At 34.5% G+C, this 15,888-nt stretch overlaps 1 protein-coding gene across 4 annotated transcripts in view; it reads right to left on the minus strand.

Annotated features, from left to right (window-relative positions):
* Positions 1-204: 204 nt before the first annotated feature.
* The window catches only part of MTMR6 (myotubularin related protein 6), a 40,589-nt gene continuing 24,905 nt past the window's right edge, over positions 205-15,888 (minus strand). Inside the window, exons 6-15 of one of the 4 annotated variants that reach the window (XM_016925078.4) lie at positions 14,654-14,788; positions 13,572-13,685; positions 11,560-11,692; positions 10,737-10,846; positions 10,197-10,322; positions 7,369-7,418; positions 6,747-6,947; positions 4,831-4,962; positions 4,627-4,753; positions 205-2,469 (exon numbers count right to left, since the gene is read on the minus strand). In XM_016925078.4, coding sequence (XP_016780567.3) covers positions 2,209-2,469; positions 4,627-4,753; positions 4,831-4,962; positions 6,747-6,947; positions 7,369-7,418; positions 10,197-10,322; positions 10,737-10,846; positions 11,560-11,692; positions 13,572-13,685; positions 14,654-14,788 — 1,389 coding nt within the window. In that variant the 3' untranslated portion in view covers positions 205-2,208. The remainder of the gene's footprint in view (positions 2,470-4,626; positions 4,754-4,830; positions 4,963-6,746; positions 6,948-7,368; positions 7,419-10,196; positions 10,323-10,736; positions 10,847-11,559; positions 11,693-13,571; positions 13,686-14,653; positions 14,789-15,888) is intronic. The other 3 variants (XM_024348481.3, XM_024348482.3, XM_054665119.2) reach the window with 3 other exon arrangements.

Raw genomic sequence — 15,888 nt, forward strand, 5'->3', positions numbered from 1 at the left:
CTTAATGACATTATTACCTACATCTGATGGGCCTTTTAGCCCACTATACCTATTTTAAATATTCTGGAAATTATTTTTGTATGAAACAGGTATTATTTATCAACAAACTTTTGGAAAATAAACTCCTCAAACCTTATGCTGTTATGTTAATGTAATGGGCAAGTCTACTTGCCTAGGTGAGAAGAAAAAAAAAACAACTACAACTTGATTCCACTTGTTTTATCCAGAAGAAAAACATTCAAAGTAAAATGTGAACATTTAATTACCTTTAAATAATATATGAAATAATTTACATGCTATACACTTCCAAACACACTGAACATAAATCCAACTTTATAAGACATATACACAGTCTGCTTTTGCCAACATATACCCTGTAGGTCACTTAAGATGTAACTGATTTCTCAGTCCACCTGTGAGCATATAAACACACAAATATATGTCTGAAGTTGAAGATTAAGATAATAAACCAGAGTTGAATACAAGAAGTAAGCCACAGAAGATTCTAAAACCACAATCAGTGACTGGAACACCAAGGCACAAAAACTTCCCTTTGTAGTCACAGAGATTAAGTTTCCATTCCCAGTGCTTAAATATGGAAGCAGGATTGGTTAATCACATACTATATTTTATAGTGCATTTCTGTTGCTGTTTAAAAAGGAAAATTTTTTAAATTACATAATGTATTACAGAAAAGCATTGGAAAAATAAACAGGATAAGATAAGCTCTCATACAATAAAGTTTTTTTTGGTCTGAAAAAGATGTTTATATTCAAAACTAATATAATAGAGGTGTAACAGAAAGTAGCATGAGGAACACTATGCAAATTGCCTAATACTCGAATTGTACTTCATGCCACCATGTTATTTAAATTTTCAATTTTAAAGCCAGTTGGGTGATATTGCTAATTCCAAGTGATAGTTTTGGGGTTTTTATGTTTTGTTTCTTGTTTTTTGGTAATTTAAAGATATGTACTAGTACACAGAATAAACAGTAAATATAACATGGCAAAATGAAATCTTTCCCAGAGTTTATGTTGCTTTTGTTAAACAGTAACTTTGTACTAGAATCTCTTTTTTTTTCTATATTTAACAAGAAGAAAAATAATGCTCCACATAGAAATGACTTCAAAATTCATGCAACCATGCACAACCTAAACTATCTGTACTTCCCTTTTTTATTTACCCAAAAGTTTTTGAGTAAACTGAAAGTTAGATACTCCAGGAACAGCAACTCATTGAGCAATAAGGCAGTTTAAAAATATACATATACATGTACTATTCATTGTTTCTCAGAACAGTTTTAGAGCTTTAGCTCTTTAAACTTACACAGTTGTGAAAGAAATAAAGCCAACCACAAAATAAGAATCAATGGAATGCAGTAATCCATATATAAAAGACAGTCAAATGTGCTTATACGTATTCAAAAAATCAATATTCTGTCTAAGCTGTAAATAATAAATTATCAAATGTAGCACTAAACAAATTATGATCAGAATAAACCTTCAGTTTCATTAATTTTGAATACAAAAGTGGGGCAGGCTAAACGTGAACAGTGTACTTCTACAAGTGTTTATATAGAAGTATTGTAGCATGCAACCCCAGCAGTAATGAGAGCACAATTCTTTACGAACAAAACAAGGCTGACCAGAAGAAAAACAAAACAAAAAATCTTGTTGTAGGCTGTAAAACTTAAGGGTAAAGAATCCACTGGGAATTTAAGGCTTTCTTAGAAATATTTTTCATGGCACTTTAACATTAAATATCACTAAAAGGCAAAATATGTAAATATTCATAGTTACAAAGCTACATAATTGAAAGTACATGCCATATCATTTATTAAGAAACTATGTTGTCAAATTTTGTTTTCTTGAAGTTAAATTGTACTTAAGGAAGGTTATTTATGTTTGGCTGAATTAACATAAATCATAAATGTCAATTCACTAGTGTACAGTGCAAATTGTGTTTTGAGTAAATACATCAAATACCACTCATTTCTTACAGAACTGAATGTCATTCCTTGCTGGAAATGCAATTAAAATGACTTATTTCTCTCACAAGGGCAGTTATTATCCTTCCTTCAACTATTAGCCTACTGTTAAACCCTAAAATTGTTATTAGACAAATTCCTTTTGGTTATGCTTACAGACCATCCTCACAATAATCCTTTTCTTGTACTGCAATCATTGCAGAAAAAACTCTATGAGTCTAACAAGTCATTCTTGCCACACCATACTCTAAGCTGACCACAGCAGGTTCTGATTTAGAAAACTCTTCTGCATATTCACTATAACGATTATCTGCCGGGCTGCTGCCCTCTATAGTTCGAAGAGCATCATTTACGGGTAGCAGAGTCTGCTCTTTAAAACACAGGGAAGTTTTGAGGTTAGGTGATTCAGGATGAACTGAATGTAACAATTCCTTGGTGAGGATGCCATCTGTTTGCTTATTTTTGCGTTGTTTAATTTTCTAGAACAAACACAAATTTGAAAAGAAAATTACTAATTGCATAAACCACAATAAGTTACATGAAAAAAGAAAACATGCTTTTGCAAAATATGTTCTCTGTATGTATAATGCAAAACTAAATCTCAAAAAATTAGAAACATTTAATGCATATGACATGGTTGAAAATCCTAATTGTGTACAATTTTTTGCTGTGGAAAATTGTTAGTTTTTATATTTATTAAACAAACAATCCAGCAAGACTTGACTGCAGGCGATCACTAGGCTTCCACACTTAAAATGGACATATATTACCTAGAAAGCATAACAGGTAAACATTTATAATAAAAGAAATGTGTATGAAACATTCACCCTGAAAACACAACAAACAAACTTGTGTAGCTAAAGGGCTCACTGACTATAAAGAGTTTTTCTTACATGGTTTTCCTACAGTGGTTTGTTAGGTAAAAATAACATACTTTAAACACAACAGAACTTTATTTTTTTAACAGAAGATTTTTAAAGTGTCCTGTGGCAGAGTATCATGCTCTCCAAATTCTTGGACTGTCCCGATAATCTTGTATTACCTATTATCCTGGACTTGCCTCTCTTGACCATATCCTTCTACAATTTACTCAAGCAGTCATTACCTCTTTATCTAAAAGATGACTAAGGGAGACTCCTGCCTGAGAGGTAGATGAGACAGTCGTACTGTTATAACTGTCTAGGATTTAAAAAATATATATATACTTACTGATCCTTTTTGCTTATATAGGATGGCAGAAAAAAGATTATAGGAAAGTCTTAGGGTAGAGAGGGATTTGTTAAACAAGACACACACAGAAAGCATAAAACATTGAGCAATTTGACATGAAAATTCAAAACATCTATATATAGCATACCATAAATAAAGTGGAAAAGACAATAGGCTGGACAAAACCATTTGTAATACATATAACTAACAAAGAATTAGTGCCTGGCATATAAACAACTCTTATAAATCAATAAGAAAAAGGCAAATATGCCAACAGAAAAATGAGCAAAGGTTTGAACAGTCCATTCACAGAAAAGGAAAACCAAATGGCCAACAAATATGGAAAGTCATTTAACTTCATTTGTAATCATGGAAATCCAAAACTGAAAACAATTTAAATATTCATCCATAGCTGAATGGATAGACTGTGATATATTCATATAATATAAAGTTATATAGTAGTTACTAATAAAAAGATGAATAAAAGCTACATGTATCAACATGGATAAATGTCAAAACACTGTTGAGCAAAATGAAGCACATAAACAGTATGGTAACTTTTATATAGTTTTAAAACATCAGTTTCTTAAGCAGAGTGAAGGGTATATTGGCCTATACATTGTCTGTTTCCCTTTACGACTCATACAAACATTATAGATAGTCTTTGGTATTTTTTCAATACACAGTAAAAATATTTTAAGTCAAGAAAAACAGTATTATAAATTGTGATACATGGGTGAAGACTGGGTAAGAGTATAGAGGGTCTTCAAATAGATCTATGTTTTATTTCTTTTTTTTGTTTGTTTTTGTTTTGAGATGGAGTCTCGCTCTGTCACCCAGGCTGGAGTGCAGAGGCATGATCTTGGCTCACTGCAACCTCCGCCTCCCAGGTTCAAGCAATTCTCCTGCTTCAGCCTCCCAAGTAGCTGGGATTACAGGCATGCGCCACCATGCCCGGCTACTTTTTTGTTATTTTTTTAGTAGAGATGGGGTTTCACTGTGCTGACCAGGCTGGTCTCAAACTCTCCTGACCTGGTGATCCACCCGCCTCGGCCTCCCAAAGTGCTGGGATTACAGGCGTGAGCCACTGCGCCCAGCCTATGTTTTATTTCTTAAAACAAGAACAAGAAAGATCTGAGGCATATATAGTAAATGTTAAAATCCCACAAAAGCTAGCTGGTGGGTACACAGATAGTTATTATGTTTATCTATACATTATGCTATATACTTCTGGTATTTTAATGTATTTTAAAATACAAAGAAAGTGATTCGAACTAACGTATTCAATCAAAGTAGGGTTGACCTGATTTTGAAGAAACTGCTTACTTCAGAAGTTTATGTGCTGATTTACACCAACAATACAAATATTAGTCTAATCGTAAGCTAATTTCACATTCCAAATATATTAGATACTTCAGAATACTTACAGATTCTAGGTCTTTAATATCTTTCTCTAATTGTTTATTTTGCTCATTCATATTCATAATTATATTAAATACAGACTGCCTAGGATGCAGTGTTCGATCAAATTGATGGTACATGTTCCTCCAAAACCTTTATGACAAAAAAAAGTTTCAATAAATTGTGTTTGAGAAAATTCAAGTATAAATACTCCAATGATGTCAACTTACTTAAAATTGAAAGATACTGTATTTGGCTCCAAAACTGTAAATCTGTGAGATTCGGAACTGTAGAGAGGATTTAAGTACTTCTTTTGGTCTTCCAAAAGAAATGGCCACAGGGAATAAGTCTTCTCCTTCAACCTTAATATAATGAGAAAAACACACAGATCTTTCCTATAGATGCAAAGTAGTAATGGTAATATTCATTTTTATAAATCAGGCGATGGCTTCCAAAGCAGATTTAAATTTTAGTTTTTTCTTGTATTCACAGTCTAACCTTGTCTCAGAATTCTGTATTATCTCTATTCTCCTTTTTCATTCATAATTAGGTAATAAAGTCATGTTTCTTGAACACAACACAGGTATAACATTTTCTCTCACAACCATATATTTTAAGGGATTCCTCTCAACTCACACAATTTCAAAAACTTGGTCTCTGTTCCACCTACTTCAAATCACCACAAACATACACATAGAACAAGACACTAATGCATCTTTCTGTCTGGCCTTCTCTTAACCCCACGTCTGGGCTGTAGTGGCGAGTATCATAGGGCAGGAGCACACGTAAGTGTGAGTGGGTACAAAAAGGGAACAGGCAAAATCAGGATGTTATGCAAGAATTTTAAAAGCCAATTATTTTGCAAATCTAAGAGTAGCTGGGCAAAGATAAGAATGGTTTTAGACTGGACATTTACCAAGTAAACATAATGTAGGTATCCAGGGGGAAAGTGGAAAATCTCCTGATTTTTCCATAACTCCTAAGATGACCCATAGGTGTGTCTTGGAGAAAAACTACTAGGAAATATCTACTTTTACTTCCATCTTTCCATTTTTGAGAATGTTTGGCACTAATTAAGAATAGTTTTTCCTAAAATAGCTCTGTACTCCAGGAAAAGAGTTACCTCTGTGCTCCAAATTATAATAAACTATTTTGAATCACTGTAACATAGAGCTAAAGCCTCAATGTTCTTTGATTGTTCATCTCCACCATTCTCTATTCACTTTTTATTCCCTTTACGCATTTTTAGAATTTTCCACATGCTCTCAGTTCTGCTGTTAACTCTGTTGGGAGTGTGAGCATGTGGCTATCTTCAAATACTACCAGACTTAGCTTCCTTAATATGTCCCTTGGATGTTCAAAAGTCTGTTAAGTGCTCTTTATTGCCTACTGTAAGAGGCAATAAAGAAATCCAAACTCAGAAGCCCAACCTAAAACAATATACATAGGACCTCTAAGACCTACTCCAGAGATCTTCCTTACAGCAAAATTTAGGCAAAAACCCCTATCCCCGAAGACTGGTCAGGAAATAACATGAACTAGGGTCAAGTCAAGTAGTGTCTCAGGGCTTTTCTGAGACCCTACTCAAGGATGGACACGCTGCAGCCAACATAGCTAGATTTATTTTCCCCAAAGAACTGTCTGTTTAGAAATGTGGGGAGAGCTATAAGGCTCCATCCTATCTTAAAACAAACCAACAGTTTAAAATATTTTACACTTTAAAACTAGCGACTGATACATTCTGGGAAATTAAACAGCATAAGGATTTCTCTGTTCTAAAATATATAAATGCAGACCGAAAAGAAGCATGAGGAGACTTTCCAGGGTGTTGACAACATTTCATATTCTGGGTGCTGGTTACATAGGTGTGTGAGTTAGGTAAGATTTACTGAGCTTCACACTTAACGCTCTATGTACTTTTCTGTATGTATGCTACACTTCAAAACACATTTTATAATGTGCTTTTACTATTAGCTGAAAGGTGGGGGAATATTAGAAGGGTACTCAGCTTTAGAAATACAAAAAATAAAATCTTTACAATAAACTTTCAAATTGTCCAGATATTTTATTAAGTTTCAAACATGATTTTTGTTAGAGCTCGGCTAAGTAGGGGGAAAAGGAGACTCTTTTAATTGAATCATCTTACTTGAGCTCTTCTCTTTCCTTCTGACAATTTCCAAGGAAGTTTCCAAACTGGCATGAATGAATATGCTCATGGATCTGAAGAAGAAATGCTTCACTGAATTCAAAGGCTTGTGGAAACTGTTCGGTCAAATGCCACACACATTCCAAGAACTGAGTAAACACTGGTGAGACTTCCTTTGGGTCACCATCCAACTGGCCACACCTAACCCCACAGAAAGTACAAGCTTTTAAAAACACCTCTGAAAGAGTCCATTGTTCAGGTATTGTTAATCTTAAACATACAAAAATATTCCTAAAGCACTGTTACATTAGCACGCAAAACTAGAATTTTTATTGAAACCATTTATGAGTTTTTAAACCACAGCTTTAAAGGATCTGTTACCATCTCTAAATAAAATGCAGCCCAAAAGGAAGGTAATAAATAGTCATGAAAATTAACAAGCGTACTAGAATTGAAAGAAATTACAGAAAAAAATTAAATGTCTTTACGTAAAATACAGTAAAAACCATGACACTCTTACCTCCCATCACGCATGTGAGTTCATAAGGAACAGAAACATTTTGGCATTCTAAACTTGGTTTACTAATTTTATAAAATATATGACTGTGTAACTGTGACTCACCTCTCTGAAAATTTATGTCCAAAAGAGATCCAATCCTTTTCTATTAAAACCTTAATGAGAAAAAGTAAAATTCACTTTCTGACTACTTTCAATTATTTTGTTTAGGCTGGATTAAATCTTATTAGTTTAAAAACAGTATTTACTGTACACTTTTAACTTATAAACAAAACAGCACAAAAAACCACAGGCAAAAGAATGCCAAAACCTTGATTCGAGGTGGGGTTAAAGAAGAATAAAAATGCATAAAAAGAAATAGAGTAGTTTCGTGACTGAAATTATTCCCGTTGAATTTATTACATTTTAAGTGAAAAGTACATGTTATAAAGCAGTATTACATTTAAGTTTTTGTATGTATGAAGATGATATATCATAGGAAAAAGGCTAGAAAAATGTAAACCAAAACTGCTAACAAAGGATAACTCTAGATGGTAGACTGAGGTGGATATTTTAAAACTTTTGGCTTACTTGTACATTTTTTATATTATTTATATACTACTTTTTTGAAGAAAAAAAAACTAATGATAAAAAGACCAATTATTTTAATCAAATCATCTTACTTGAGTTCATGTTCAGATCCAAGTGTTAACATCTATCCTCTTGAATGGACTGACTTTATGTTTTCCTTGCCACAGCTTCTCTACTTACCCACTCCACTGTAAAAACAGATTTCTAACTTTTTCAGTCTAATCTAAACACATATTTGTAGTATTTAGTACACTTTATCACTTAACTATACAGTCACCAAGCACATTCTTTTCATAGTGTCAAAACTGCTGGTTTTAGCTTCTCTGATTTTGTCTCAAGCCTCTGCTTTCCGCAGAAGGCTATACACTGATGTGGCTGAGGATGTAGTCGCTGGAGCTCAGGCACAGGCTCCAATCCCAGCTTCACCACTTTGTGTGACCTTGGCCAAGTGACCTTTTGGCTGGAGCCACAGATTTTATTCTGGTCTCTCTGCCATTCTTCTACAAAACCATGTTTAAAGCATAACTCAATATCTTTCTCACTAAATGTATTCTTTGGCTTATCTCAGTGAAGAGCCAGAGAGCAGCACCATCCATCCTGGCATCTAATTCAGAAACTTGGAAATCATCCCAGAGGAAGACTCCTCTCTTCTATCCCACATCCAATCCATGATCAATTCTTCCTGACTCTACTTTCTTTTTTTTTGAGACAGAGTCTCACTCTGTTGCCCAGGCTGGAGTGCAGTGGCGCAATCTTGGCTCACTGCAACCTCCGCCTCCTGGGTTCAAGTAATTCTTCTGCCTCAGCCTCCTGAGTAGCTGGGATTATAGGTACACATCACCATGCCCGGCTAATTTTTGTATTTTTAGCAGAGACAGGGTTTCACCATATTGGCCAGGCTGGTCTCGAATTCCTGACCTCATGATCCACCCGCCTTGGCCTCCCAAAGTGCTGGGATTACAGGCGTGAGCCACTGCGCCCAGCCACTGACTCTACTCTCTAAACATCCCTGGAACCCATCACCTCCCCCTTCACTTGTGTGTTACTATTTTAGTTCGGTAAAATTAAAAACTTTTGTCTCATAAGTTATCATAATAGTGTCTACACTGGCCTCCTAGCCTCCATTCCCACTCCCTTTGGCCTTCAAGATACCAAGCCACCTTTTTAAAAAGCACATCTAATCAAGTTACTGTTTGCTTGTTTAAAACTCTTTAATAGCTCCCATTATCCAAAGAGGGCAAAGCCCCATTCCAGCCTTCTGTTTCTCAGGCCCTGACCCCACTCTATTCCTCTGCCTCCAAGCCCCCTACTATTCTAATACTCACTCTGAACTCCACCATCACACATTACCTGCAGTCACCCAAAGAGGTTATGCTTTGGTTTACACTGTTCCTATTGCCTGGGAAGCTCTCACATCATCCCCATTTATTACATGATTTCATTTGGATGTCTAACAAATAATTAAAGCCAAACATGGCAAAGAAAATATTCCTTATCGTACACTCTCAAGGTAAGCTGAGCATTATTTTCTTATTAGCAGCACTCCCGCTTGGCCTGTCCCAGAGTCAGTATGTTAGCAGCAAAAAATAGCGGTGCTGAAAAGGGACTGGTGATTTTAAATCTTCCTTTGCTTTAAGATGGCACTGTATTTAATAATTCTAAACTAATGAAAATTTTCTAACATCTCTTCATTTAATTTACCATGAGTTAAGATGTAAATTTTGAAAACATAAGTTAATCTGCTCACACGTTTAAAAGCAAGCAAATAAAAATCTGATCATACCTTTAAAAGCAAAGAAACAAAAAAAAAGGAACTAGGTCTTTATCTTCACAAAGGAGAAAATCTATTCAACTAGAAATTTTATCTTCAGATGTAAAACATGCCTAATATGTTATTACACTTACTAATGCAGGTGTTTTAAATAGAAGGTTTCCTTCAGAATTTAATTTTAAGTACTCTTATTTGTGCATTGTTTTATTACATTATTTACATTTGTTAGATAAAAATGAGGGAGAAAATACTGAATATTTCCATTGCAACATTTTAGGAAAAAAAATTATTTAAATCTAAAGCTTATTGTCAGTGTTAGCACAAATGGAAATAAGTCTAATTCAAGGTTTCTCAACCTCGACAGTACTGACATTACAGGCCAGATCAGTCTTTGCTGTGAGGCTGAACCCCCAGCAAAAATTTTGTGCATTATAAAATGTTTAGTTAGCAATATCCCTGGCCACTCCCACGGATGCCAGTCTCATCATTTCCTTTAGTGTAAAACTGTCATACAACATTGCCAAATGTCCTCTGGAGGAACATAAAATTACTCCTACTTAAGAATCATTGGTCTAACCAAATAAATCCTTACCATGAATCCTTTGATTGTCCTGTAGTAGGAATCCAATAAAAGAGAACCCAGGGAACAAACCTGGGAAGTCCTATCCCAACCATCGGAACAATGCACCAACACACTTGCATTTTCAACTGTTATTGCCTGAAAAGAAAGATCACATACATTCTAGCGTACTTTAAGGTAAACCAATAAGTTCTACTTGAAAACCATACTAGCAGGTATTGTGTTACAAGGAAGTGCTATGCCTGCAATGATAATGTCACAGCATAATTTCCAAAATACACAACAAAATACGGTAACAACAAAAACACAAGCAAACAAACAAAAAAAAAACAAAGAAAAAATGCCACTTCAAAGTATTTAGGAGCATCTTTTTAAGTTTCTACATTAAGTGCTACATGATATTTTTAAGGCTGAAAATAAAGTGAAGCTCATTAAAGAGGTAAAAAATAATAAAAGTTATCTGATGAATAGATACCAGTCCCCAACAGAATACATCTACTCCTTCCCAATCATTATAGACCCCAAGACCAAATATGAAAGATAAAGTATTACTTTGGCCAAGAAGATTGCAGCATCCATAACAGCTTTGATATGGCGAAGCCATCCCGAGCTCTCCAAACCGGAGTAGAAATCATTGACAGAAAGCCCTTTAGTGCCATTGACTGAAAGAGGTATAAAAATATTTCAATTAGAATATGGCTAGAGTTTCTGCATTTCTTTTTTCAAGATCTCTCTAGATAAGTGAATGAAGAAAGAAGACAAAATAAACAGGCAAGACTCTATAAATGAAAAGATGCTATTAAAAGCTCAATAACTGATTCTTGGATATATTTTTCTATTATTCCCGTGCTTACAAAAATGCTCCAATCTCTTAAAAAACATTGTAGCAAAAGCATCTAACTAAAAATAATCTTATATTTTAATTTTTTAAATTCTATACTATGACTGGAATATTTAAATGAACATTACTATAAATTAGTATTTATTGTACTGACTACTCAAGAATATCTATCTAATAACAATTTTTTTGCAAAACCATTAGAATTGTACTGTCTAATACAGCAGCCACTAACCAAATATGGCTACTAAACATTTGAAATATGGCTTGTCCAAACTCAGATGTGTAGTAAGTGTAAAATACATGCCTGATTTCTAAGAGTTGATGAAAAGAAAAATATCTCATTACTGATTTTTTTATATTGACTACATGTTAAAATAATGTTTATAATATATTAAGTAAGGATATTATTAAAATTAATTTCACTTGTTTCTTTTTACTTTTTAAAATGTGACCACTGGGAAATTCTAAATTACATGTGACTAGCATTAGATTTCTTTTGGACAAGGGTGTCTAAAAAAGTAAGCAATAATATACCTTCCAATAATTTCTGAAGGCTGGACCTCATGACATGAATATTTTCAATTCCAACAAACTGAAATCTAATATTGGAATAGTTGTCTTCATTTTCATAACCTTTTCCAGCTGCTCTGTTGGCCATTGCATTCAGCTAAAATTAAAAGTTTTAGAAATTTAGAGACAAATTACTTTTTTAATTTACCAAAATGTCATGAAAATATTAAATAAGCAGTATTTTAGCTAGGAGGCAGTTTAAAGGAACTCATCAAAACTGAATAAGCTACCATTCATCTTTTAGTAAGTAAAAATGCCACATTATTAAATAGTAATGAAGGAGATAATAAAGTAATACGATTGCTATATAATGGAAAGGTCAAAGTTCCCATAAGTTCATGAAACCAATTCATTTATATTTTAGGCAGTTTCCATATGTTTGTAATATTTTAAAATTAAAAAGAAAGAAATGTCTCCTATATAATTTCTAAATGATTCAGTTGAGCAGAGCTGGCTGGGGGACTTTTCTTTTACAGAATGAACCTATGAGTTTACTTCAGAACAAGCCTAGAGCATTGATCATTCTGAGAGCCATAGGGACCTGAAAATCAGATCTGAAATATGCTTCAGATTACTTGAGGGAGATTATATGAGAGATTATTGGCGGCCCATACATCATATAATATGGCATATAATCGGCTATCCTGATACATCTCTGAGAATTGGGCCAAAAATAAACTGGTCTCCAGGAAAAAACAGATTGCTCATATGCCCATGGTCTTTAGCTATTAGATCAAAATGTTGTCAGCGGTCCCTTAGGATTTGTCATGCTTAATTCTTCCAGGCTAGGATTTCATATAGTATGTTAACACAATTTATTAAAAATTCTTATGAACGTGGATAAAACGAAGCCTAAATTAGAAGAAAAGGAGCTCTTCATTTTGTGGATTGGACCTCAGTTTGGTAACAAGTACAGTTAAATTGTATCCTACTGACTCACTAGTTATTCGGTACCTAAAGTAAAATCTACAGTTAGATGTTAAAAAATGCTTCCACATTATTACTACTTGAGTTACATTTAACTAGTAAAACAATCAAAGAATGATATATTTTCTGTGAAGAAGATAATTATACAAATAAGAGCTATGAGGTCCTGAAAATCACTGTATCAGACCTCATCTTCAAAAAGTCTACAATCGCCTTTTATATCTAATATTATCAAAAGTGTTCCAGAATTTTTCTTATGAGATATCACCAACACTCTCAACTCCTAATAAAGTCTTTTATTTTTAATAAAAGATTATCAAGTTATCAATTTCTATTTTTAAATAATTATTAATTTTTTTTTTTGTCACCCAGTCTGGAGTGCAATGGCACAATCTCGGCTCACTGCAACCTCTGCCTCCTGGGTTCAAGCAATTCTCCTGTCTCAGCCTCCCAAGTAGCTGGGATTACAGGTGCCTGCCATCGCACCCAGCTAATTTTTTGTATTTTTAGTAGAGACGGGGTTTTGCCATGTTGGCCAGGCTGGTCTCAAACTCCTGACCTCAGGTGATCCACCCACCTTAGCCTTCCAAAGTGCTGGGATTACAGGTGTGAGCCACCATGTCCAGCCAGATAATTCTTTTTTTTTTTTTTTTTTTTTTTTGAGACGGAGTTTCGCTCTTGTTGCCCAGGCTGGAGTGCCATGGCGTGATCTCGGCTCACCACAACCTCCGCCTCCCAGGTTCAAGTGATTCTCCTGCCTCAGCCTCCCGAGTAGCTGGGATTACAGGCATTCACCACCATGCCCGGCTAATTATGTATTTTTAGTACAGACAGCGTTTCTCCATGTTGGTCAGACTGGTCTCAAATTCCTGACCTCAGGTGATCCACCCGCCGTGGCCTCCCAAAGTGCAATTTACTCAAATTAATCTCTTCTTCTGGTTTCTAAATTATCTTTTGTGAAATTGCATAATGATGAGAATCACTTCTAAAATAGTGACCGTTCCTTTCACAAAGCTGCCTAAAAACCACTTGCGTTCTATATTGCTCACTCGCTTTTTCTCATTGCTTTCTCTTATTTTCCCATCATTCCGGATTTTTGAAGAAATCCTCACTATAATTCTGCCAATGTCCTTTTGTGTAGCCCACCAGCTCTGCATGCGACGCTATAACAAAAATTAAAAGTAACGTTAGCTATTACCACTGAGAATTTTAATTATTTTAGTTTCAGGATCCTATATGAATTGGTTGTTTAACTATGTTAATAAAAAGAAGAAGGGACTCTGAAATTTGTCCCAATGATAAAAATTTGGCCCCATAGCACACAAGATGCCTAAGATAACCCAAATTCCTGTTCACTATTTAAAATTCTCTAGTTCAATGTTTCCTAAGTTAACTGTTTTCCTTATTTTCTTGAAAATTTCAAGCTAAAATCCATTATTTTAACATAAAAATGTTTTGTCAATTGAAAATTCTTCAAAAAAGAATAATAAGAATTTAGGCTGGGCGCAGTGGCTCATGCCTGTAATCCCAACACTTTGGGAGGCCAACTGAGGTGGGCGGATCACTTGAGGCCAGGAGTTCGAGACCAGCCTGGTCAACATGATGAAACCCCATCTCTACTAAAAATACAAAAAATTAGCCAGGCATGGTGGTAAGTGCCTGTAATACCAGCTACTCAGGAGGCTGAAGCAGGAGAATTGCTTGAACTGGGAGGCAGAGGTTGCAGTGAGCCGAGATCACACCACTGCACTCCAGGGTGACAGAGTGCAACTCTGTCTTTAAAAAAAAAAAAAAAAAAGAATAGTAACAATTTATTTTTCATAACACACATTTTATTATTTCTTCACAATAACATAAGACTTGTATACTAGCAAGAGTTCTCAATATACAATTCAGCTTTCCTGAATTTATATATATCAGAAGTATAAGAAATCACCATGAGTTACTCAGAAATTGGTTTTCTAAATTGGTATCCTTTAAATAGAGGATTGATTTCCTTAGTATCATTAGCCTTAGTTAATTTAAAACTAGGATTCAGATATTTTAAATATGGGCAAGTTTATTAACTCTCATTAAGTAAAGTAATAAAAATAATTAAACTAGCAGACTGTACTGTATTTAAAATACATACTTTTGGCCTGGTATCCATGACGTACATATAGCGATTGACTGGATTGGCTTTACTAATGGCTTGAAGCAAATGTTCATCCTCCAGGCACCTGGCACTGAATCCAGAGAGTGGTTGACTACATCGACAAATGGCAGCCTATTTTTTAAAGGACAGAAAAGAGATTACGCAAAGATCTCTAAAATGTGTCTTTAAAGATGCTTACAAGAAAAAAAAGCCAAAAGTGTTAAAATCAAATATGACAATTAGGAGGCATTAACTTTAAGATCCTCTTTGAATTAAATTCTATTTCAATATTTTGACATTCCTAAGTTTTCCCAATATTCTATTCTCATAAGAAAACTAAATACCTCCTTATCTAGTTTGATGAAGAAACCTGGGTCCTAAGAAATAACACCCAGTCAATTCTCTGTTAAGTAACCTACTGTTATCTTCATTCTGCGCTCCATTTAGATTACAGGATCCTTCCAACTGAAGTTCAAGTAAAAGATTAGTCAATAAAAATAGAACAAGAATTTTTAAGTAGCAACATTGGAACTTTTACTTTCTAAAGGTTTTAAGATCTCTAATTAGAAATCGGCAATCTTAATATAAAATGAGAAAAATGACCTTCAATTCAAATTTGAGTTAAAATACAGTCAATCGAATAGAGCAAGAATTATCTATAAGTAGTGAGTGGTTGGATTCATTATTTACTGTTTTTTGTTTGGCTGGTTGGTTTTTGAGACAAGGTCTTGCTCTGTCACCCAGTTTGGAATGCAGTGGCGTGATCACAGCTCATTGCAGCCTTGACCTCCTGGGCTCAAGCAATCCTTCCAACTCAGCCTCCAGAGTAGCTGGGACTACAGGAACACACCACCACGCCTGACTAATTTTTGTATTTTTTGTTAAGATGGGTTTTTGCCATGTTGCCCAGGCTGGTTGTCAACTCCTGGGCTCAAGCGATCTGCCCACCTCACCTCCCAGCATGCTGGGCTTATAGGCATAAGCCATCATGCCCAGCCTACTATTGTTTAAAGTCCTAAAAAAAGATTTAAAAGATTTAGATCCATATACTTTTTCTCCAATGGAAAACAAAAATACATGCAAATTCACACAATTGCATATTTTAAACTCACAAAATAAAACCACGAAAATATGATAAAACAGTAGAAAATGAACATTGCCTTATTAAATTCTTTTCAGACCTACTTTCTGATTTGTTAAGTTGTTCACAGAATAACTATTTTCAGCCCAAC

This window comes from Pan troglodytes, chromosome 14, assembly GCF_028858775.2.
Source record: "Pan troglodytes isolate AG18354 chromosome 14, NHGRI_mPanTro3-v2.0_pri, whole genome shotgun sequence".
NCBI lineage: Eukaryota > Metazoa > Chordata > Mammalia > Primates > Hominidae > Pan > Pan troglodytes.